Source organism: Argiope bruennichi, chromosome 10 (genome assembly GCF_947563725.1).
Source record: "Argiope bruennichi chromosome 10, qqArgBrue1.1, whole genome shotgun sequence".
NCBI classification, from domain to species: Eukaryota; Metazoa; Arthropoda; class Arachnida; order Araneae; family Araneidae; genus Argiope; species Argiope bruennichi.
In genome coordinates this window covers 43,774,188-43,800,970 of record NC_079160.1, presented here as the reverse complement: position 1 = coordinate 43,800,970, position 26,783 = coordinate 43,774,188, and the positions used below count along the sequence as shown (strand labels likewise).

The window sequence follows — 26,783 nt, the reverse complement described above, 5'->3', positions numbered from 1 at the left end:
TTTTATATTAAAAACTAATTAAATCATTAGCAAAAACATTTAAATCTCTTGGACTTTTTTAATCCATGATAATTACTTATAATGCTTCTGGAAGTTAAATGTTTGCATGGAAAACATGGTAGTCATTAAAACATTCTTTTTACTCTATATCATGTTTATACTAAAACATATTTTATGCAAATGGTTGTATGGAAATTAAATCAAGTTAAAAGATGGACTTACATTAACACATGCTGAGCTGGCCTAATTTCAATTATTTGTGATGCTGAAACTAGTTGTTGACCTTGAATAGTTGAGTTAATAATAACAGCAGATAATCCTCGAGTTAAATGTGAAGCTGACAAGACAAAACTATTTGTGATTGTTGCAGAAAAAGAATCCAGATAGTTTTCTTGAAAACAAGAAAGATGTCTTTGAGTAAGAGGTGAACAGCTCCAAGTGTAACTGCAACAAAAATTTAATACCATTTATGAGCTAAGAAAAGCAACTATTTGGAGGGCATTTTTTTCAACTGTATAAAACAATGTATGCAATAAACAAACTAAATTTAAACAAAAACTATCAATATTAAATAAATACATTTTTGCAAATGTAGAAACCTGTTTAATTTTAATTTCTTTCTAGATTTGGGATGGAGCAAAGGCGAATTAAAATACAAATTTGCACCAAGGAATAATTGAGAAGCTCATAAATTTGATGGTTATTTCTAAAAACATATTAATGAAAAAAAAAATAGCATTTAAGATTATCAGATTAAGCCTTTTAAAACACAACCATTAAAAAAAACAATTCTAAGAAGATTAGGAATTTTCTGTCGAAATTTTTAGTATCGTTTACACTTTAAAAAAATAGAAAAATTAAAAATACATACTTTACAGATTGGCTTGTATTTTCCATGGTTATTATGTTTGTTTCCAATTTAATACTGTCATTACTTCCAATTAAGCGTACATAGCCACCTTTGATGAAAGCAACAGGATTTGGGAACTGAATTTCCAGGGTTGTTGAAGACTCAGCATAAACAATAAATCCACTCATTTCAACCTTAGAAGCAAACAAATCCAATTTATTTATTAAAACTTAATTTTAAAACACTGCATACAAAAAAATTAAAGGATATTGTTACAGTATTTTTGATTTATTTTTTACAATATTCAATTTCAAAAGCTGATAAAATACATAAGATACAAATTGCTAGACAATATTCAGTCACAGATCAAGCAATGAAACATGAGAATAATTATTATTGCGTTTTACTTTGATGGGGTTAAAGAATGTTAAAAATGACAAATGAATCTAAGGATTATAATTCTTAGAAAATTACAGAAATCTCAAAAGTACAGCTGCCAATAATGACCACAGGCTATTCATAAGATAGTGGTTAGTAATTGCTTGCAAAAACACTTGTCCATTCTTGCAAAGCAGATGCAGTTACAAATATCTTGGTAAAAATTTTTTCATCAGAATTATCTTGGCTACTTGCTGGGACTACGGGACTGAATGAGAAAAGCTGACTCACTGCTTAAGTAATATTAAGCACTACGAAGAAATTTGTGCTTATCAATGTGTGTTCTATTATCTCTTGAAGTTTGCATCAAGATTTTTTATGTACCAGTTATAAATAATTTGAATTTTAAAAACAGCTGAAATTTCTTACCTTCAAATGAATATTGTATCTTCCAGGCTTTAAATAATACTGAGGTATTATTAGATGTCTTTGGAGCAACATATCAGAAACATCAAATAACACAAGAGATCCATTTTCTTTTTTGATTGTCCAATTGTACTTAACATTGCTTGTCTCACAATTAGTTAAAATTTCTGCTTCAATCAAAATATCATCTGCATAATTAAACTGAAATGAAACAATGCATCATATTAGAAAGAATTAAATGAACATAGGTTCAATTGTTTCTTTTTTCTCTATCTCAATAATGAAAACTTAAAAATTAAAATATAAATTTAGCTAAATTATGAGGAAGAATACGAACTAATATTCACGAGTTCAAACTCAAATTACATACTATTTTGAAATACATTTGCCTTCCTTGTGCGTTATAGAAAAAAATTCAATTGCGACACTGCTGCAAGAATGATTTTTGTAAATAATACAGTTGCACTTTATAGAAGGCAAATGAATAGCTAGGTTTAATAAATAAATGAAATGAAAAATGAATGTGCATTCTAATTGTGTCCAAACAGCTAATTTATAAACCATTAGAGACAATTACATAGCTCAATTGACTAAAGTTTTAAATATTGTAAATAATTATATTTTATGCCATTTGAGCCAATATATGTATTACTGATAAAAAAATAAACATTTAAAGTGCAGAAAATGATATTCAAAGCTTCATTTTGTCAGAACAAGCTACATATATTTAAGAACAATTAAAAGCAGTTTTACAATCAGAAAGGGATTTCGATTTGTTATCCAGAAAACAAAAGTATTTTTGAAGTTAGCTATTTAAAACTGAATCCAGCCTATTCTAGCATTTTCCAACAAACAACTTATACAATAATTAATTTTAGAATTTTTCCTCCTATGTTTTGTAAAAAAGTTATATTTCAAAATGCAATTGGTTCTTAATTACATAACAGTATGTAATTTTAAGAATTGATAAACTAATCATGTTTAGCAATATATTTAAGACTTACAACTTGTCCTGTTTGCTGTAGGAAGGTTATTTCTGGTTTCTGACAAAAGTGATGCAAGAAAAACATATTTGTTGAAATGTTTGCATGACTAAATTTATTCCACACATTCACGGATACCCAATATTCTCCAACTCTGTAGTAAAGAAAATGACAATTACAAATTTATGAAAATAAATATGAAATAAAAGCAATGAGTGCAAGGCAACAACACACCATATAGTTTTATTATTTCTAATACATCCTAAAGAAGATGAAATTTAATCTTGGATTAGAGGCTAGACAAAATCTTATATAATCTGGATTTGGAATTTTTATGAAGAAATAAGAATGTGATTTCACTTTTTGAAACTGGAGATGGGGGAGGGGATTTGTAGCAGAGCTGGATTGAACCTTGGTGAAGGGTCTATAAGCAATATATATTTTGAAGCAGCTCTCAACACAGCTTCCATACAATTTTTTTTTATTATCTGATCTATATCAATTTATTTTCAAATAACAAAAACTAAATTGAAATAAAATAAAATATACAGCCTATCTTCAAAAAAAGTTGGTTTCAATATTACGTATAAAAAAAAGGGCTTTCTGTAAAAAAAAATATTCCAGGCTTTCACTTTGAAAGCAATTTTAAATAAATTGTTATAATTTTTTTTATTACACAATAATTTTATAATCTAAATAGTATAATATAAAAATTTGTTTGTGTGTGTCAGCCAGCTAGGCCACAGTAATATGCCAACAAATTTCAAAACATGGAAAAAATAAATTTTCAAACAATTTTTTGAAATTTAAACCACATTTGATTTTAATTTAAATAATTTTGAATACATGATCTTTGTAAATCAAACAAAATCATAAAATAATGAACTTGAAGATTATGCATATTATATGTAAGCTCCTGAAAGTTAGCAGGACTCTTAGATTGCTTACTTTGCATATTTGATAATTTGGTTTTGAATCCATAGATTAGCATTTTTAGTTTCCTTCATAAATGAAAAGTATATTTTTCACACAGGATGGATTCAATAAGATCAAGCAGAAAATTATCTATCATGAAATTTATAGACAGATAAACTCCTGGGCCAAAAATGAAATCTTAATTACTTTATGGTTTAAGATAATCTATTTAATTATTATTATTATTCTAAAACAATCAATCCAGTTATCAATATTTAAATTTTCTAAATTTTTCAAACTCTTTAAAATCTAAATAAATAGGCAACATCATATTTCCTTTCCAGATTATTTAATGTACGTTTTAAACACAAGATTTTTTAAAAAAAAACCTTTATTGCTAATTACATGCAATTATGTGTGTTTAAAATAATTTGAAAGTATTGCAGAAGTAACAAAACTGCATGCACTCTTTTAAATGTTAAAAATAATATGTTATTTGCTGCATATATTTTTAGGAAGTCTACCAAAAACATGGCATAAATGAAATAATATAATTATAAACAAGGCATAGGAAAGAACATTTCTGGATGTAATAAAAGATTATTGATAAATGAGGATTTTCTGTTTGTTATTATTAATAGAAATTACGAGCCTCTGCCAAATATATATGCATATACAAATTCACATTTTCATGAGTGAAAGCAAAGTTAAAAACCTTCAAAATACATAAAATAAATAAATTAGGTTTAAAATAACTAGGAATACAATATTTATGAATGTATTTCGCTGCCATAAAATGAAAAGAAGTTATAAGCATACTCTTTATAGATGTGCTGAATAGAAGGAGAGTGAGTAATTTTAATAGGAGATCCATCACCAAAATCCCATTGGAAAGTTAGATTTGTACCAAACCAATAGAGAGCACGAAAAGTAATAACATGGTTTACAAGATTTGGTCCTTGGCAGTGGATTGATGTCAAATTGGCAATCTTCTGAACAAGATGAAGCTCAAGGTGGGGAGAAGAGACCATACTAATGTGGTTTTGAGCAGTAACATTTACTATAAACCTGAAAAAAATAATATAAATTTATAAGTAAAATCTGCAATAAGCAATATTTAAATCTGAATTATATTCAGTCACAACTCAAATTAATATATATATAAAATTATAGATATGTTTGAACAGTTTCAAATCATCGACAATCAATATTCTGCACTACAAACAATAGTATTTCAAATGAAAGTTGTGTCATCTTATGGATCTGTCTATGTATTCCTGAGATAATGTTTTCCCAAATTATTTATCAATGTTGCAGTAGCTTGTATCTTTTGTGTCATCTTATGGATCTGTCTAATGTATTCCTGAGATAATGTTTTCCCAAATTATTTATCAATGTTGCAGTAGCTTGTATCTTTTGTGTCATCTTATGGATCTGTCTATGTATTCCTGAGATAATGTTTTCCCAAATTATTTATCAATGTTGCAGTAGCTTGTATCTTTTGTGTCATCTTATGGATCTGTCTATGTATTCCTGAGATAATGTTTTCCCAAATTATTTATCAATGTTGCAGTAGCTTGTATCTTTTGTGTCATCTTATGGATCTGTCTATGTATTCCTGAGATAATGTTTTCCCAAATTATTTATCAATGTTGCAGTAGCTTGTATCTTTTTTCCTACTGTTGACTTAAGAAGTCATTGTGAATAGTTTACTTCTTACATAGATTTTTAAAGCTCAAATTTAACGATATTTAAAATTTTATATTAATGGAATTAAAATTATTGAATAATTATATATCATACAAATGCAAAGAATAATAACTTAATATTAATAGTATACTCATTATATTAAGCAATAATAATAAGCAATGCAATTTAGTACAAAATATAAATAATAATAGTCAGTCTATTAAGTTTAGTATAAAATTTCAAGAAAATAATGTTTCAATATTTCATGAAACCTACCTTCCAGGACTTGGATACATATAATGCAAAAATGGCTTGTTAGTTCTTTTTAAATCGCCTATCCCCACTTGCCAAGTGAATCTTAAAGATCTCTCTGTATTTGGAAGCACTTTTGCGACAAATATGATTTCTTCATCCAAAGGGAGTTCCAATTCATCTCCTTGGCACCATTCTTCACTGTTATGTAACACACAAAGACTCAGTTCTATAAAAGTATAACAGGGAATATTCATTAAATCACATATTAGAAAAACTTTGACACAGTTCATATCAAATTACATAAAAATGGTTTTTTAAAACATACTTTCATTAGAAGTAAAAAACAGATTTTTTTAATTATTATTTTCTACTATTCAATTTTATATTTATAATTCACTACTATAAATCTAATTAATTTATAATAAATCATTATTATAAATACATCTTGAAATGATTTCTTCTCATATTCACTATCAGATGGCAATAATGATACAAATTGAAATTTAATCAAATTAATTGATTAGCTGATTCTTAATTTCTAAAAGTATCAAAATAATGAACTAATAAGAATAGAAACATCAAAATAAAAATCATCTATTATTATAAAAATTAAAAACACCAATAGAATAAAAACATCAGAATTCTAACATATCAGAAAGTGATTGTAAAATGATTTTAAAATAATTCATCTTTACAAAACATGATATAACCCGAATAAAGATGTGAAAAAAATATTAAAAAATTAATTGGAAATTATTGGCAATGATAAAAAGATGCAAATCAATCACTAAGCATAGGTTCTTAAGTAGTCATAGGTCATTAAAAATGTAGAGTGTCATCAAGTTAATAAAAAAATAAGATCTGCAATAAATATCAATAAAATTTTACCTTGCAGTTTCTCTTGTACATATATTTTTGATGATGCACTGGGTCTTGTAACAGTTTTGTAAGCAAAATCTGTTACTTTATTAAAAACCTCGACAGAAACAACGTGTACACCTGGTCTCAAAGAGTCCAATGTTAGAATGCCTCCTAGAAAAACAAGACTAAATTTTAGTGGTGAACTGAACTAAAACAAAGGAAATTTAAAGGAAAGAAAAAAGAAAATTTAAAGGATTAACAAATTTATTTTAATACAATAATTAGTTTGAATAATCATGGCATAAGTAATTTCACCTGTTTCAATGAGCTGTTCATTATCTAATGTCCAAACAAATGATATATTAGTGCCTTGACTGACAGATGCAAAGATTTTAAGTGTATGCATATACTGAATAATATAATATTGTCTGTCCAGTTTAAGGCCTTTTGGTGCAAACTGAACAAAGAAGGGCTGAGAAAGATTTTGATTCACAGAATCAAGAGGGTTTGTTGCAGTCACAGAAATGCTGTATATTCCTTCTGAAAAAAAAATTATAGTTATTTGGTACATTGAAAAAAAAAAAGATTTACATTTATTATAATCTAAAAAATTCCCAATAACAAAAAAAAAAAAAAAAAAAAAAAAAGAGAGAGAGAGAGAGAATACATATTAAATAATATACATTTAGGAGTTGGAGTTGGAAATATTTTAGGAGTTGGAGTCCTATAGTTTTAAGAATAAGGCTTTGAAATTAATCTAGCCTTTTCCAGTGTAATAAGGAACAATTACCAAAATTATAAATAATTAAAATGGGCACAATTCGGTTTTAACGGCGGCCAAAAAGGGCCATGAAAAAATTTCGCCGCATTATAAAAATATACTCATGAGCAATATTATTTTATTATGAAATTTTTGGAATGTGCGAATCACATGCTGTATTTAGAAATTAGAAGTAATTCACACGTCTTATTCACATGCTGTATAATTTGACTATTAAAATCGCCAAATTGGCGAAATTTTTTCTTTACGCTTTTTGGTCGTCGTTAAAACCGCCAAATACCTTAAAATGAAACTAAAAACATTTATACTTATTAAAGAGCTGACAAATTCAACAGATTGTTCATAAATGCCAGTCATTATACCTCACTTTCTTTGGATGAATAATTAATTTTTAAGGAATAGGATGAATTTAGCAATTAAAAAATTCTAGGCTTTTCTTCAATTTGGGAGTTCTTAAATTAATTAACTAGTGAAGAAATGCTTTTCTTTGGCTATTAATTTATTATTTTTTTTTAAAGGAAACTCTTAGATCTTTTTTTGTGGCTACAAGCATATTGCAATTTCAAGACCCTCCCCCCTTTTTTTTTAAAGTTAATATTATCACTAAGTGAGCTATAGCTGGTAAAAAACATTGTTTATAATTAACTATCATTGTGTAGGCAGGTTCACAGACATTATTTCCCCTCACAGACATAAATGACCAATGATATTGATAGCTTTAAAATTAAAAAAAAAAAATGTGAAAGGCAAAAATTATCAGTATATCCCCTCTAGTTATATAAAAGAACTGGAGGCTCTCTTGGACAACTCCAGGGATTCTCTGTGAATTGAGAGTGGATATCAAACAGAAATGAAACAAAGTTGAACCAGGACTTAGCTCTGAAAATATCTGCTAATACCCCTTTCCTATTTGTTTCTGTGGCTTTATTTCCAGCAATGGAATTAATTCAATCATATCATGTGGATTTTGTAACTATGCATCGTGTGATAATCTACACTTGCCTACGATTATATCAATACTGTGTAGATTTTTTTTTTTTCATTATCCGGTTCCTGTTATGCTTTGATTGTAAAGAGAACCAAATGATATATTTCACGGAGCATTTCCCATGATTTTTATACGAGATAGAATATCACTTACCAGCAGTGTAAATGTGTTTCACAGTGGCGCATGGGAGAGACCACACATTAAGCTCAGATGATACCAGTTTTGTCTGGCCATCACCAAAATCAAAAAGAAACTGGATATCAGATCCTCTCCATACCCAGGCCTCAAACACAATCGGATCTGTAGCATACTTGGCAGTTCCACTGGCTTTATCAGGTTTCAATTCGTGCAAAGCAGCTGCATACTGATCGAATATTGGGCGCAGGTGTAATTTTTCGATGGGTTCAACAGCTTGAATTGACACGTTAAGATGAGCTGTGACGGTTTCATAATTGTTGAATACATGAACCGTGATGTTATAAGTGTCAGCGACTCCATAACTATGGATGGCTACACTGCTATTGCTTGTGCTGAAAAAGAATAGCCTTCTGTTAACAAGCTATTTTCAAAAATTTACTGGAATGTTTTAGTAAAATGAAACAAAAAAACTATTTATACTTTTTGATTATTTATTATTAACCAGCCAGCTGTTTATCATGAACTTTACTAATGAAGTCAAAGTTCTATGACATCTTTGTGGCTCTTTTCCAAAAAACACCTGCAATTGTTCGGGTACTAAATCCTTGAATTGCACGCTGTCTTTTACGGTAAGACAGCTTCTATTTCAAAATAACTCATCATTAAATATTAAAATAAAACAATGAAAACAGTTTGAATTTCAATGCAAAAATGAAATCTATTGTTGAAAATTATATATATATATATATATATATATAAGTATTAGAATCAAGTTAATAGGAAAAATAAAAATTAAACCAAAAAAATTATTAAAAAAATATAAAAAAAGAATCCGGATTCTTTTTTTATATTTTTTTAATAATTTTTTTGGTTTAATTTTTATTTTTCCTATTAACTTGATTCTAATACTTTTGTATCAATTCATCTGTGTTTTAGAAGTAGCTGCAATTGCGCTCTCTAAATACTATGAAGTTCTTTTTTGGTTTTAGTTTAAATAGGTAATAAATTTTAGTTGCGATTTCGTAACTGTTTTGTTTCGTTTTCATTTTAGTTTCGTTTTCAAACTTTTTCTTACTTTAGATTGGTTATATATATATATATATATATATATATATATATATATATATATATAAATGCACAAGAATTAAATTATCATCATTAAAGATAGTTTTTAAGCAAACTTAATGTAAAAATCGGTTTTGCGCAGTGGTATTTCCGGCAATTATCGATTGTAAATGTCCGCTTTTCATTTAATTTTTAATTGTAATACTAATTAAAATTTTTTAAACCGCTCTGAGTTGTACATTTTCATTCCAAATACAAATTGGCACAATAAAGAATTAGAATCAAATTTGGTAGCAGTAGATCAAATTGTTTTGTTTTATAAAGCACGAACACATATACGCTCTCATTTACTACTTAATTTTGTTTTTAAATAAAAGTATATACCGGATATCATATTTCTTATAATAATCAATAAGTCATAGCTATTCATAATACAAATCAGTTTACCGCTTTCAGGAATGCATATTCAATGTCAATTATCCATACATATTTATTTTGTTTTTTTAAAAAAAGCTTTTTTTTAATAAAATAATATTTACACAGAAAAAAAAATGCTTTAAAAATGAAATTTACTTAATTAGCTATATACTAAGAAAGAAAAGGCAATATAGTAATAAAATGAACTATCAGAACAATTATAGCTTATTATGCAAAATAATTAATTTTAAGAAACTAAAAATTTACGAATGGAAACCATTTTAAACAATCATTTATAAATTTATACTATCTAGATTTACACTATCAAGCGCAGAATATCAAAATTTTATACCATCTAAAAATATTTAACAATTTGATTATTAATGGGATATTTATATTCTATTCATAGTTTATAGTTGATACTGGAATAAAAATTAATTTGAAACGCAATGTAAAATATCCTAGTAGCAGAACAAAGGTACACATTATAGATTTAGTTGGTACTACCTATTTTCACTTTAAATGCCATTGTTTTACTGAGGACTTTTGCAGGTGAGTGTTTCTTAGCTTTGATTTATTGGAATGATATATATATATATATATATATATATATATATATTGATGAAATATTGTAAACACATAACTAAGTTCTCATACCGATGAATAATAATCAAGTTATACAAATAAAAAGTTAATTTTTTGATAATTATAATGGTTTTACAAATGATAATAGTAATGGGACTATTACGTTCTAGTTTTTGGTTTAATAACCGCAGAAAGGGGGGAAAATCCCAAATAATACACTTTTTTTATTTGGAATTTATTGTCTCCATTATAATAGAAAATTGGGCAAATTTTTTTTAAAAATCTGAATCAAAAGGAAGTAATATTGATTAATTCATTTTGACTAATTCTTATAATGATTAATAACAATCAAGTTTTATATACAAAAAGTTTTTTTTTCATTATTATGAGTTTTATTATTAGTTTTATAAATTATAATAGTAATGGGACTATTATGATCTAGTTTTTGATTTAAAAAACGCTGAAGAGGGGGGGGGGGGTGATCACAGAAAATACATTGACCTTATTTGGAATAATTCATTCCTTAATTTCATTAATTTATTATATATAGTTATAATAGAAAAATAGGCGAAAAATTTAAAAAAAAAATCAGAATCAAAGGGGTAAAAAGGAATTATAATACTATGGATTTAGTTGGGAAATTATAGTTTTATGGATTTATATGGATTTTTTTCAATTTGGACCAACCTGTTCACTGTAGTGTATTGACCATCTGTATCATCTCCAAAATCCCAGTCAAAATCAATATCAGATCCTTTTTCCACTAAACACTGCACAACAACTTCTTCAAAAAGAGCAACAATCGAAGGTGATAACAATTTCAGCGTCACTCCAGATATAGGGATGGCAACATCAACTGTGGTCCAGTGCTCAAGATGACTGACAGTGTTCGACGCATTGATGTATACAATGTGCAACCCAGCGGCCTGGTAGGCATGAGTAACTGTGAAAGTGGAACTATTTCCATGAATTTCATGAAGAAGCATAGAAGGATTGGCAGAAGAGTCAAATTTGTGACCATCCCCGAAATCCACAAAAACAGCATCAGGTAAAACTGGTTGATTGATTGTGACAGAAAATGTGCCATTTTGTCCAACAAAAAAATCCGAGAAAGAATAATTCAAGGCGATTAAAGTGACAGCAGCTTGAACCAGCATGGATGCATTTAGATGACCAAAGGAGTTCTTAACTGTAACTTTCAGCTCATTAGTTCCAGGGTGTAATTGGTGTGTCACTAGCTGAAAAGAATGGGTTGAGAATCAGAAGAATTTATGGAAAATTCATGTAATGCAAAACATTTATTCAAAATTCAAAATATCTTACTTTGAAGTCAGCAGATATGATTTCATCAAATTCTGGTAGTGACCAAATAAAAATATTTCCATAAGAAAAGGGAACAACTTTTGCAAACCATTCGTTATTTAAAGGAATCCTGAATAAATAAATAAATAAATGAAGATTCAAAATACTATAAAATTAACAAAAAGAAAGTAAAAGCTAAAGATAATACATATTTTACTGCATCCAAATAAATTAAATTTTTATTTCAATAAATAAATAAAAACAATTGAAAATATTTACTTACATGAACACAGAAAAATACAAGGATAATAATAATAAAAAAAGTATAGCATATTATATTCAGTAACTAATTACAATACTTTAAACAAAAGAAAGGAACAAGTTTGTCCTTTTTTCCCTAATGTAAAACTTCCAATTAAATTAATTCTTAGTCACGTAATCATTTGTAAAGATGAACAGGCAGTAATATCAGAAAATAAAAGGAGTATTACAAAGAAAGAGATAAAGGAAGTTTACCAATTACAAAATACTGTATAAATTACTAAGCCGATTTTTCCGGTTGTGAAAAATTTAGCTTAAAGTCTGGTAACTTAATAAATATAAGATCAATGCAAACATTTCAGACAAATTTAATTTTAAAAAATTGCATAATTTTTAAAAGTTAAATCAAAATTTTAAAACTGTATAATTCAATAATTTTAATCATTAAAAAGTCCCAATTTTTTCTCATGTCAGAATAACAGTTGGATAATAACTTTTAAAAGCCAAATCAAAATTTTAAAACTGTATAATTCAATAATTTCAATCATTAAAAAGTCACAATTCTTTTCCGTGTCAGAACAACAGGTGGCTAATGATTTTTTAAAAAACGCATAGCATTTATTATAAGATTAACAAAGTTAAGGCTCGGTGCACAGCATTCGATTGATGTCGAACAAATCCTTATCGACAAAAAATGTTGGGGGAGTGGCGTGGTGTATATTGATAGCAGTTGATAGAACACACATACCTCCGATTCTGTGTTGATTCTTTTCAAATTTCTAGAGAAAATGTTTCGGTAATTGCTTGTCCAGTAAAGTATTATAACGCGAGGTATGTATCTACTAACCAGCTACAATCAATATACTTCATACTGTTAATCGACTTTTTATTACTGAGTTAAAAATTGCATGTACGTACCGGGTCTAAATGGCGATATATTTCGTTACTTGTCCAGCTTATTTTGAAAAAGTTGTATAAATACACTAAAGATTTGTTTCCACAGTGCTCAATAAAACTAATACTTGGGGCATCTATACCCCCTTTCAATAGCAATGAGTTTTGCGTTTTAAACTAAAAAGTAGAATTTAAAATAACGAAATATAAGTTGCAAGGCAAACTCCCTCCAAATCGAAGATTCAATACTCTTTTATTTAATGTATTCATTTTTACTTTCTAGTATATGAAATAAAAATCAAATATAGTAACCATTAAAACGAAAACGAGATTTTGACATATCTTCATGTTTTAGACCTCCCTAAGTTCAAAAAATACATTTTTGGAAAATATCTGCCCGTCTGTCTGTCTGTGCCACAAATAATTCAAAAACGCTTTAAGCTAGACGGATGAAATTTGGTACAAAGGCTTAAAACCAAATTTGCAGATTCCTATCAAATTTTGTGCAAAATCCGTTCAGAAGTCTGTCTGTCTGGTTGTTCGAATTTAAGTTAGCACAATAACTACAAAACGAAGAGAACTAGATGGAATAAAATTCTGTACACAGATTTTACATCTTTAGTACAAAAGTCTATCAAATTTTGCGCGAAATCCAAAGAGGGATTGACCACCTGTCGATTTGTACTTTCAGAGACAAGTAAGCACGATAATTCAAAAATTCAATGACTTAAATATATCAAATTTGGCACGACATTTTGAGATTTGAAATGCAGTTTTATGTCAAATTTTTGTTTCAATCTGTTGGGAAGAACGCGTTTAAAACTCAAATTTGATTTTTGGATACTTTTGAATGGCTGCTCGGAATTAATCGCCAAATTACTTGCCAAGAACCACTCGATAAATTCAGTAAAATTCGAAATTCTCGCCAAAATTTAATATTCCGTAATTATTGTACGCCAATGCCATGCAAGGTTTTCTCTAAGATAACACTATTATTAGAGAATATGCGAGAAAGTTTTCTGGAGACCACTCCCACTGGTTTAAATAATTAAATCATTTTTTTAATCACTTATTTAAAACGAGGTAAATAGATATTAATACTCGAAAATACCGGGCATATAAAAAAAGTTATTTAAAAATTCCAAACCAATTCAGCTAATATTATGCATTTATGAATAAATTCGTTTAAAAAAAAACTTCCTGGCATAAAAAAACAACAAAATGAATGGAAAGCGTAAGCACGGATAAAATGCATTTAAAAATTCGTTAACATGCATCTGAACTGAATTTATTAAATCCTCTTTCAAATTCAAAACAGTCCAAAGATCCACATACAGATGGTCAATAATCAAAAGCGAAAAAAAAAAAAAAAAAAAAAAAGAATCATTACACATTACAAACAAAATTAAATAAAAAAAAAAAAAAAAAAAGGAATAAAAATGCAGAGGACAGATGCCACCCATTGACAAATTGAGTGCCGCCAAAAGTGTATACGTAAATAGGGAAACTGGATTATTGATTAGGTTCTTTTATCTGTAATGAAATCTAATTACACAACGACAAGATGTTGAGAGCCCAACCCCATCCATTTATTTCAACGACACCAGACGGCGAGGGGGGTGGGGGTGGCAGGAAATCGGGAGAGAATTTTATATTTTTATTTACATGCGTAATCTCTGGGTTTTACACGTTCATGGCTTTTTATTCCCGAATAGGAAATGAGAAACAGTTTTTTTTTTGTTTTGTTTTGTTAAAAAATGTTCTTTAATTCCCCCAAAATGATTCACACATACAACTGCTTCGCTCTAATTTGCATACATTGTCGATGCATTCGAAATTCACACTTTTAGATTTTGCATATTGAAATATTTTTATTCATTATGCTACAATAATATTCTTATAAATTGAAAAAACAAGTACACATAACTAAAAGACACATAGAAAAATATGTCATCAGAAGTGTAGCAGAAGCGAGGTACAACAAGACTGGTTTTTTGTTTGTTTGTTTAAAAACTGATCATTATACTACAATAATATTCTTATTTCTTGAAGCAAGCGTAGGTAACCAATTGACACATAGAAAAGAGTGTCATCAAAAGTGTAACTAATAGAATAGAGGTACAACAAAATAGTTTTTGTTAAAAAAAATGGCATAAATTAATTTGGATATAAGAACAAATCATAATAATCAATAGTTACAGTATAAAAATTGTATTAAATTTATTCACAAATGCAATTTTTGCTAAATAATGAGTAATCCTCGTCCCATGACCACGAGTCAAATTTATAAGGTCCTCCAAAATAACCCTGGTGTTTCATCACAAGGAATATCAATAAAGCTAAATTCCTGTAGAGTACTGAAATTGTAAATAAAGTGGAGTTTATCAAGAATGCACTCAATATTCGTAAATAGAGTGGAATAAAATACACTCAATTCGCAAACAAAGTAGTATAAATTACACTCAATATTCGTATACTAGAATACTGAAAATATTCGTGATAAATTCCTCTTTGCAACCGAAATTTTTTATCTTATAATTACGAAATAACTGTGAAAAAATTATTTGGAAATGGTTTACCAAATTATTTCAAACACTAAAAGAAAAAGCAGGTATTACACGAACAGCTGATTTTTAATTTAAGAATCCATATCAGTCGAACAAAATTGTTCTTGCAGAATAGGAAGAAGAAAATTCGAAGAATTCGAAGAAAAATATGACACAGATGGAACTGCATTGAAACTGATGATCTTATTTTGGGTATTACTTTTATCTTGCTTTTATTCTTAAAATAATGGAATTATAAAAAGGCACTTTTTCTATGTAAATTTGTCTACTGTAAATTTGTCACAAAATTTCCATTCAACCACGAAAATTTGGAAGTATTCTTAATTTAATAGTAATCTTAATCATAAATGTTTAATTGAACAGTTCCTGATACATAAAAGAATTTAGTTTGACATGGAAATTGCCTTTTAAGTTTCAAAAGAATCAGATGATATTTTGTTTTGATATTTGATAAATAATAATAATAATAAAAAGTGTTCTGAAGTGTTTAAGAGACATTACATTTTTATAGTGTTTGCGTATCAGTTTTTAAACATGAAAGCATTGTTTACTTTCTTTTTATAGACTAAATATGGTTTTTACTTTGATATGACTGTTTGTTAAAATCAAAAATGCCATTAAAAACATTGCAAAATTTGTAAGAAATTCCTTAATGATTTTGCATTGAGGAATGTATTTGAACATAATTTATGACGCCAGAGAAGGAAGGCTAATTTTAGCTTTAGAATTTCGTGATCTTAATGCTAATTTCAAATTAATGCTAATTTGAAAAGTGCGCAAGTACTTGGGCGGGAACGATCAAATATAAAATAATGATAAATAATAATTAGAAATGCAGATTTAATACAAAGCAGCTCTTCATAGCTAAAGATACGACAACTAAATTACTAACCCCCATTTCTTATTTCTAATAAGATGACATATTCGAATTAGGAATGTGTTGTTTTGATTTCAATGAAGAATCCATGAGACATATCAGCGGATAATGGATTCCACGTAATTTCTGCACTGGATAATAACTTCTATAAATAATTTAATTTTAGTTTATGAATACGATAAATCGGCGCACGAATGACGCTCGGGAAAATCATTGAAGTTGTTTACTATAATTGCAGAAATGATTACATAGATGTTAAAAAGCAGGATGTCACTTTATCGGTGTTCCATTTCAAATTAATTAGAATTGGCTTGTGCTTTAAAAGCATGGATGGTAAATATAGAAGACAGTATTTCAGAAGAGTGATTATTTTCAGCGAAAATAATTCATCCGACAATAAATACAACTAATAATACAAAGTTCAAATGTTTAGATATCCGTAGCGATAAAAATAATGGTTTTTTCCCTTTTTATTTATTTACATTTTTGAAGACAATTATTTACCTTAATTATATCAATATTGAGAGAAAAGTCACCCAAGCTTTTGACGTCAGAGTAAACTGCTGACTATATGTAACGCTTTGTCAGCAATTTGACTAGAACAAATAAACAATCAGCAGGTCGATCCTACTCTTGTTTACGCTTTGGTGGGTAGAGGAGGTGGACGGGGGAGACAAAATCATAGTCTATTAATACATATGCGCAAAATGATGAAGTATCTTATACGATTACTTAAGTTACGGAAATTTTACAATATTGTGTATTCTTTTAAATAAAAATATATCTGAAGTTCTTTTATGAATAAGAATTCAAACAAACTTAAATTTCAATAAAATATAAATTACACTCCAATTAAATTATGAAATCATCACCATACCATATTTATTGTTGGTAAATGTTAATTAGTAACGAATAAAAAAATGATATATGCTTATTATTGCTAATACAGGATAATAAAAAAAAAGCATGACTTAAATATTAAGCTTCCAATTCTATTAAATTCTGAATTTGGTTATAAAGTTACTGGCATAAAGTTTAGAATTTATACAATTGCTCCTTTTTTTATTAAATAAAAAATTGATAATAAAAAATAGAATTTTTATTTCTTGAATTCAAGATTTAATCAAGTGATTCATAAAATGCATAAATAAGTGAAAATTTAGAACGTCAATATGAAAGAAATCACAATCGATATACAAGTGATGCTCGGCTGATAACTGATGATTAGCAGCTGAAAAACACCTCATCTTAAATTACAACTCAAACCGCGTTTTAGGTGACAACAAAACACATTTATTCAAAATGTCGTTTGTGCATTTTTTAAAACTTTTTAAATCATTACCGAAATCTTAAAGAATGAGGAAATGTATCAGCAGCTATGTTATAACAGAAAATTACATATTTTATTTTAGTTTTAATCATAGCTTAATTATAATGTGGGTTGGTAACATTCTAGGAAACTAGTATGATATCTACATATATGTAAAACAACAAATTAATGGGGGGTATGATGATTTTTTTATAAGAGTTATGATTGTTCAATTTGAAGTTTTTTAAAATTTTAAATATTGATTAATTTAAAGAAGATTAATGAAAGGCGTTCATTTGATGTTACGATGAGTTAGTTCAGTTTAGTTTAGTTTAGTTATATTAATGTCCCGTTTATTAAAGCAACACTAGGGCTATCTTGGGACGGACCTTGTAATTCTGAATCACAGTCAGATGACGAGGACGACGCCTGAGTTGACATCCCTTCTCTAAACTTCCACACCACACCAGCGGGAGAACGATTACCCCGACTGATTTAACATGCACCAGACCCGCTTACGTGACGGTTCTTCGGTGGATGCGGGTCTCGAACCTGAAACCCTACGGTTCCGAAGCCGAGACCTTACGATGAGTTAGAAGATATATTTTATATTTTATGATTGAAGAATGATTTTACAAACTTCAACTGATATTTTTTTATCAAAACTATGATACTGATACGACATTGTACGCATAAGCAAAACACATACATTTAAACAGCATACAACCAGGAAGCGTCTTTCAAAAATGGCCACAAAGGATTTATACTTTCAAAACGGGAATTCCCTTATTTTCCCTAGATAAGCCTTTTTATTGTGGTTTAGAAAAAGTCAAAATTCGTGGAATTCATAGGTTAAAGGTAATAGGCACTTTTAAATTTGAAATTAAAAGCTGAGTGAATGAATTTACTATAGAGGCATGGGTAAATTTAATTTATCACATAGATATCGGTATTATTTTCTTTTGTAGCTAGTTTGAACTTATACTTTTCGAAATGTCGTCGTTTCACAAACAATATTATCTATTTCAATTTTCAATTTTGTAATAAGAAAGGAAAAAAATAAAAATTTCCGTAATCAATAATTTAACTTTTAACCATATTATTTATAACGAAATTAATATACGTTTGCAATGAAATATCTTAATTTAATTCTGAATTAATTTCTTAATTTTTTTTCTTAAATTAGTTCATGTTACTTTATTCTAAAATGTTCTCCTATTTCCTGATCCAAATAAATCCCATTTAAAAAAAATTTAATTAGTGCTAAAACGTGCTCTAAAAAGTTGCTGAGTCGGGAAATCGCAGACTCGGAGCAAAGGGATAAAAATCCCTAACGCCTACGACATAACTTTAAAGATAATTAAGTTTCCCTCTCCTAAACTGACACATGTCAAAGAAATCCCTATCAGAATCTCTTAGTAAAATCACTAAAGGGAAATATTTCTCTTACTTTTGTTCTTATCTTCTGGTGTGAAGAAATGTGTTCCAATTTCGTTCCCATGTACAAACCTTACCCTCCTGTGGTGAAATAAATTGAATTTTGTTCCAAAATTTTCATTTTTAGACCATGCATCTACCAAAATTGCGCAACAGTTGGAGCGCAACAGTTAACAAACAGTTATACATAATGTTTTTTTCATATCGGACATGAATATGCAATCGTATGTTTTTACTAGATATGAAAAAGAGTCAGAACTAAAATTATAAATATATGAAACAATATTTTAAAATCTATATTAAATCTTACTTAATTTCCAAATTTTTATCTTAATTTAGCTCATATTAAATTCATTCTAAAATGTTCTCTTATTTCCTGATCCAATTCCACTTTTTATTTATTTAATTAATTAATTTTACAAGCGCTCTAAAAAATTGGTGATCTCAACATTTTCTCACACTTCGAGTGAAGGGATAAAAATCTATAATGCTTACAACATTCTTTTAAATATACCTAAGACTCCCTTTTCTAAGTCTGCAGTATCAAAGAAATCCCTTTTAAAATCTCACAGTAAAATCACTGAAAGGAAATAATTTCTTTCCCTTTTGCTCTTGTGTCTCGATATATATATATATATATATATATATATATATATATATATATACTGTATTTTTATAATGAATAGTTCTGACCAATAAAAAGATCTTCATTTTGCAAAACTTGGAAAATTAAAATAGACGGCGTTACTTGTTAAACGACGATATGGAGACTGCCAATTTTCCAACATACTGTTAAAATAAAAGATTCTTTTAAGTTTGCATTTAAATGAGAATTAAAACACGAACTGAAAATGTTCCATTCGAAACCAAAAATACTAACCGACTTCACCATTCTCAAAGACAGCAACAGAGGGGCGACTACTGTTATCATTTTTACGAAGTCAGAAAAAAGGTTCAAGTCGTAAAACGAAGGCACCAATCCACAAAAGGCACGAAGAAGAATCAAACTTTACAACAAAACATTACCATACGCACCCGATAGGAAAGGAGTTAAAAACGATTAAGTCATAGAATAGCGGAAGTAGTCGTTTCTGAATCTGATAAAATGTGATTCATAACAGCCAATGCACATTTCAAAAGCTCCAAGAAAAACAGTAAAGAAAAGTCCGCCATAAATAACACTGTATCTGAGATCCAAATAGAGCCATTGTCAACTGCCAGTGTGTTTCTTTCCACTTATTCTTGGCGATCGACGATTTTAAGCTTTGGAGGTTGTGTTCAGTTTCTTTTTATGAGCTCTGGCACTGTTTGCTCTGAACAGACCTGAATAACGCCATTAACGGAAAACGGTAGCGCTAAATATCTCAGTTAACTCGCTTAATGGCTATGTTTATGATGTCATAAAAATTCGAATGGCTGAGTTACAGGTAATTTTTTTTTCTTCTTCGTCTTCCTAAATCTGAAAAAGAAGAGTGGAAAAGGGGGGAGGGCTGCAAAAAGCAGGTACAAAAGCCCCATAAGAAGTACACGAAGTGCAGCAAACATCACTTCTTGCGTGAAAACGTCCAATCCAATTAAAATCTACTAATTGGCTATAACTGCTTTTTGAGTGTTTATGGGAAAACTACGAAATGTAGCGTTAAAACAGTTAAGAAAAATTTGTATAAGTCTGCAGATTTATCGTCGAATGTTCTTTTATTATTATTTTTTATGATCGTATTTATGCAATTCTAGAGTTTTGAAAGTTAAATTTCGTTAAAAAGGAATTCAGTAAATCCAATAATAATAACAACAAATACCTTTAAAAAAAAGAGTAGAAGTCTTGATTATATGAATTAAAAATAACGTGTTTTAGTTATTTGAATCCTTATTGATTCAAAAATTCAGTAAAACAGAATTAAAACAAGACAAAAAAAATGTAGAAAACTAGCAGGAGTGTTCTTAAAATGACTTTTGGTATATTAATACAATATGGTAGTTTTGCACTACATAGAATGAACTGAAAAATGAAGACAACTGAATATAGATTTTGAATGTTTCTCTTTCCACTGCTCTGATCTAAAATTCTATTAAGATCTATATTGTTGCTATTATGACCAAGTGAAGTGAAATTTAACTCAGTTTCATTGGACTAAGTCAGTTATACGATTATTTAATACATTGTAATGGTTTTAATTTCGAGATTGGAATAATAATTATAATAATAATATGTCTTAGTACATTATATTTTTACACACTTTTATTCAACGTATGTTTCATGTACAGGCTGAATTTTATAATCGATTTTAATTTATTTCCTGATGTGCTAGAGTTCTTAAATTTTATATACTTGCGAATCGACGATGTAGTATTTGCATATTTTTGTAAATTTGCGCTTTGGGGTATAGTGGCTTCTTTTGAGTCCACATAGCCTTTTATATTTTTTCAGCTATATATGTCGCTAAGATTTGCCATCGTGGTTTGAAATGAAGCCACCCTTTAACTTGTATGTAATATGTAAATGTGCGAAAAAATTACTAAATTGTCATTTCCATTTCCTTATTGTGTATTTGATTTAATTTAATTAATTTCCATCTGAAATTCAGTAGTTTTATGTGTTGTGCCTTAAAGGGCTAATAATTAATCAATCAATTAGTTTAATTTAATTATATTTCTATATTGGTGCCGACAACCCCCCCCCCGAAAGTGAATTTGGGAAGAAACTGTTTCAAGACTCCATAATATTTATAATAATAGAGATCTACATTAAAGATCAATGCATAGAAATTAATAAAAAATAATTTTAAAAAATCTACGTTTTAGCACACTAATAAAAGTAATCGATTAGCTTGATTTAATTATATTTCTGAATTGGTGGTGGCAACCCCCCTGATCATGAATTTGGGATAAAAATGACTCCATACAAGACTCCATAATATTTATAATAATTAATTCTACATTAAAGATCAGTGTATAAAATTTAATAAAAAAATTTAAAAAAATACTTTTTAGCACACTAATAAAAGTAATTTTTGTCAAATTTGTTTTTTATTTAACTATATCAGCTATTTTTTTTATCAGCAACAAATCTTCCAATATTTCAATATTCAAAATAAATTAAAACACAAAGCGGTTGAAATTCTTTTTATCCTCGTATATTTATCCAAACGAACCCACAACTATTTTTCGATAAGCGATGGATTTTAAATAATTTTCAGAAGTCTTGAAATTGAACGAAGCAGATTTCAATTTTTACAATTAGAGGAATTCGCTCGAATGAAAAAGACATATCTTACATCCAGACACCAAAGCCAGGTGGTTTTAAGGCAAACCGGAAATAAGCGGAGATAAGACAGACAGATGTTCATAAAAATTAAATAGTGTGTGTATGTGGTGGTGGTGGTGGGGGGGATTGAGTCATTAAATAGAACAAGTGGACTATTTTTTATGCTTTTTTTTGACAACTTTAACTGCTAATGATATAAATTAGCTTTAATATCGTCATAACAAATTGTATAATAACGATACTTAAACTTTTAAAAGCTCTGCTCCATAACTTTTATCCCATCATAGATTGAAGGATATAGTTACAGTTAAAATGTATAATAGAATCATTTTAAAGAGTACTTTTAATAAAAACTGAATAGTTTAGTGATTTTAAAAAAACTGCTTAATTTTCTATTCATTCATATGTTATGTATTGAAATAATGGAGAAAGAAAGCAATGAATCGATAATTTCTTGCCTCAACTAGTTATTCCAAGAATTAATCACATATTCTATAAATTAATAAATGAGAAATAGGTAGATCACAAAAATAGATTAGTAAAATTAGTAAACGCATACAAAGAACTATTTTCCTTCACTTCATGTTTAGTATGCATGTTAATCCTTCTTTCCCAGCGTAATTTTAGGTAGATTCCTATAGGAAGACTACCCATTGTAATGGTTCTCATGACAAGACTTCGAGAAATTCCTTCAGTTCTTCCCTAGAACACAATCACCCGATCATGGTCCCTAGAACCCAAAACCACCCTTCGTTCAAAAATTATATATGCATATAACGCTTTGCCCATGTTATCTTGTGAACAGTGTAATTAGAATAATTACATTTGGATTTTAACTGGTTTGGAATTTGTTGTTAGAAATGTAAAAATATCGGACGAGTTCGTAAATGGTCCATCTAGCTCAAAGGGGATGGAAATGACAGGGGGTTGAAAATTTTATTTTACTATAACTTTCTTAATATTGAAGATAGAAAAATAAATCTAGTTAGTCAAATTAGCACCTCATGAAGACGAACAACTTTCGTATTTAAAGTTTTTCAATAACTGCAATATCTTAGAAGTTAGGGGCCGAAAAGTGATTTGCAAGTCCCTAACTTTGGCTGTTTCTGGCATCAACAATTTATGTTGCCAGATAGATATAAAGTTATCCATCTTTCTCTTTCAGTTTGCCAAGAAGAATGTTTTTTTTTTTTTCATATTCTTTAATTTTTTAAATCAGGGGTCCCAAATTCTTAAACACTGGGGCAAAATTTTTAAAAGCATAATTTATAATGAATCTATTCCATTTCATCCTCGATATATTGAATTTTTCCAGAGAAGAACAGCACGAATTCTTTCCAATAAAAGCTTTATGGACAAAAGAAAACATTGTGAAGGGCGGGGGGAAATCAATTATTATTATGAAATATAACTTTACAAAAAATGTTTATAATGTGTGGGGTGATAACTGTTTTAAGTACACATCATACACTCTTGAAAAATGTGAAAAATACATATACATTCAATATTTTATCAGTATCGACCAGAAATAAATTCGCAATCCACAGTTTGGATACTCCTGCTTTAAATGATGATAAATTATTTAAACTTTTGAAATCAAATTAATATTTTAAATATTTCATATTTGAAAATAAGTAATTAACTTGTTGTTTTATCCTCTAATGAGGTGTAGGTTGTCATTCGATTGAATAGCTAGTTAAACAAGACTTCATTCGTTATATCACGAAATAGTCAAGATATGATGAAATAAGAGCTTTTGTAATTTAATGATAACCACAGAAATTAAAATAGTTGATGAAGCATTATTTGGTTATAAGTAAAATGGAATTAATCTAAATACCTTTAACTGGACAATTTTATGTGAAATGTATCAGGTCAAAGCTATTTTCCAATGATAATAATTCATGTTCACGTGGTATATGCTAAATGGGTCACGACAATTTAATTTTGGAATCCACTGCATCTTTCACAGGAGGCAAAATCAGATATAATGCAATAAAAAGTTATTGATATATTATTTATTGATGTTAAATCACATTGATAAATGTGTTTATCTTGTAACAGAGATAGTAAGTGAATCAGTTTCATTGAGATAGTGAAAAAATAGTGAAAACTGAAGTAAGAAAAATATAGTATTTGTTAGCAAAAATTATTCAAAAATTTTTCATGAATATGTAGTCATCATTTGCAAACGTCATTTGATGCAAATTTTCAAGAATAACGACACCGCCTTTCCTCAACATCACAACATCAATAATCGCAAAGAAGCAGAATCATATTGGGATTGTATTTAAATGCGAACTATCAAGTATTCAACGGGTAACAGTTAAAAAAATTAATACATCGGAGTATTTTTGTTAAATAATTATTTTTAATTAATTTCGCATTTATTCAGCGTGTATTAATATTTTATTACTTTTTAAAAATTTATTTCGCAGTTTTGGAACAACAAAAACGTTTTGCTTCAAATACGAACTTAAAAATTCTCCTCTTCAAAAAAAGTGAAAAACGAAAAATGTTACAGAATATCTTGAGGGAAAAATATAATTAATAATTATAATTAAAATCAAAACTTTATGTCATCGGAAATGGTTAATATTTTTTTTTAAAAATCTTATGGTATCTATTTTAAAATATTAAGTTCCACAAAATTCGAGTAATTGAAACTGAAGTTTTAAACAGAACAGGAATATATAGAAAGCAATTGCAGCATTACAATGCTAATAATAGAAAAGTATTATTATATTTAGACTGCAAAATGATAAAAACAATATCAAAACTGAGCAGAAATATATAGAAAACGATCATTATATTCAGACTCAGGTTGCAAAATGATTTTTAAAAAAAGCCACCGACTGAAATTCTAGAATAATATATGGCAAATGGTCCAATTCGAGCACAAAAACCTCACTATATCCGCAAAAAAGACATCATTGTAAATCAGAATAATAACTGACATAAAAAATTACGCCATCTAGAGTAATTCAGAAATGCTTAATAATGAAAAAGAGATCAAATAGCATCTATGGTAAAATTTCCACAAAATTCGAGTAATTGAAATTGATGTTTCGCTGATCAGAAATATCATACATGAAGCAATCATACAATTAAATAGTTAATAATAGAAAAGTATTATTATATATATATATATATATATATATATATATATATATATATATAACCAACCGATTGATTTTCTAGAATATATGGCAAATGGTTCAATTCGAGTACACAAACCATACTATATCCGCAAATAAGACATCATTTTAAATTAGAATAATAACTGATACAAATTTTTGTGCCTTCTAGAATAGTTCACAAACTTCATATATAAAACAATCATACAATTAAATAGTTAATAATAGAAAAGTATTATTATATTCAATATATATATATATATATATATATATATATATATATATATATATAACCAACCGATTGATTTTCTAGAATATATGGCAAATGGTTCAATTCGAGTACACAAACCATACTATATCCGCAAATAAGACATCATTTTAAATTAGAATAATAACTGATACAAATTTTTGTGCCTTCTAGAATAGTTCACAAACTTCATATATAAAACAATCATACAATTAAATAGTTAATAATAGAAAAGTATTATTATATTCAATATATATATATATATATAACCAACCGATTGATTTTCTAGAATATATGGCAAATGGTTCAATTCGAGTACACAAACCATACTATATCCGCAAATAAGACATCATTTTAAATTAGAATAATAACTGATACAAATTTTTGTGCCTTCTAGAATAGTTCACAAACTTCATATACAAAACAATCATACAATTAAAAAGTTAATAACAGATAAGAGTTATTGCATTCAGGGGGTTGGGCAAAGATCACAAAAGAAAGTCAGCCACCGACTGAAACTTCGTTCGAAGAATACAAAAATAAACGGTTCAATCCAGAGAACACTACATCCGCAAATAAAGACACCTTTTAAGGGTTCATAAAACGACAAAGTATCTCGCAATCTCCGTTCTGCAACTCGTCTTAACAAAATCTCCGCAGCTGAGCGGGTGTTAAGTTCAAAAGGTGCCCGCAAAAACATCCTCCAGTCGTGCAGGTAAAACCGGTACTTCCCAACATCGGAAATAGAGATCAGTTCGAAAGAAAAGTCATGCAAAACCAAAAATAAAACTTTAAAAAAAAACCACACCCTTATATACATCATCACGGCAGGTGGGCATTAGCGTGGTCGTGGGAGCCAGACATCAATTACAGGCCAAAGATGGTAAACCTCGAGGTGCCTATTGCCATTTTAAAAACACACAAAGAGGATTCACTCTGTGGTTGTGTCGTGACAGTGAAATATATCGCTACCGACCGAGTCTTTATGGGGGCATTGAAGAAACAAAAAGTAATAAATGAGATTAGAAAGGAATATTTTGGCGATAAGTAATTTAAATCTCATCACTAATTATGCAACATGAGGACTATGGAAGAATTAACGTGAAATGAATGAAGGAAGACATGAGTGTTTAATTTCGAGTTGTGCACCGTTTTA

The 26,783-nt window shown here is 28.4% G+C and overlaps 1 protein-coding gene across 1 annotated transcript in view; it reads right to left on the bottom strand.

Annotated features, from left to right (window-relative positions):
• The window catches only part of LOC129987514 (uncharacterized), a 501,789-nt gene that overhangs the window by 31,332 nt on the left and 443,674 nt on the right, over positions 1-26,783 (bottom strand). The window contains exons 10-20 of the mRNA XM_056095487.1: positions 11,655-11,763; positions 11,019-11,569; positions 8,280-8,656; positions 6,673-6,897; positions 6,385-6,528; positions 5,518-5,722; positions 4,372-4,620; positions 2,659-2,791; positions 1,658-1,855; positions 872-1,044; positions 223-444 (exon numbers count right to left, since the gene is read on the bottom strand). Coding sequence (XP_055951462.1) covers positions 223-444; positions 872-1,044; positions 1,658-1,855; positions 2,659-2,791; positions 4,372-4,620; positions 5,518-5,722; positions 6,385-6,528; positions 6,673-6,897; positions 8,280-8,656; positions 11,019-11,569; positions 11,655-11,763 — 2,586 coding nt within the window. The remainder of the gene's footprint in view (positions 1-222; positions 445-871; positions 1,045-1,657; positions 1,856-2,658; positions 2,792-4,371; positions 4,621-5,517; positions 5,723-6,384; positions 6,529-6,672; positions 6,898-8,279; positions 8,657-11,018; positions 11,570-11,654; positions 11,764-26,783) is intronic.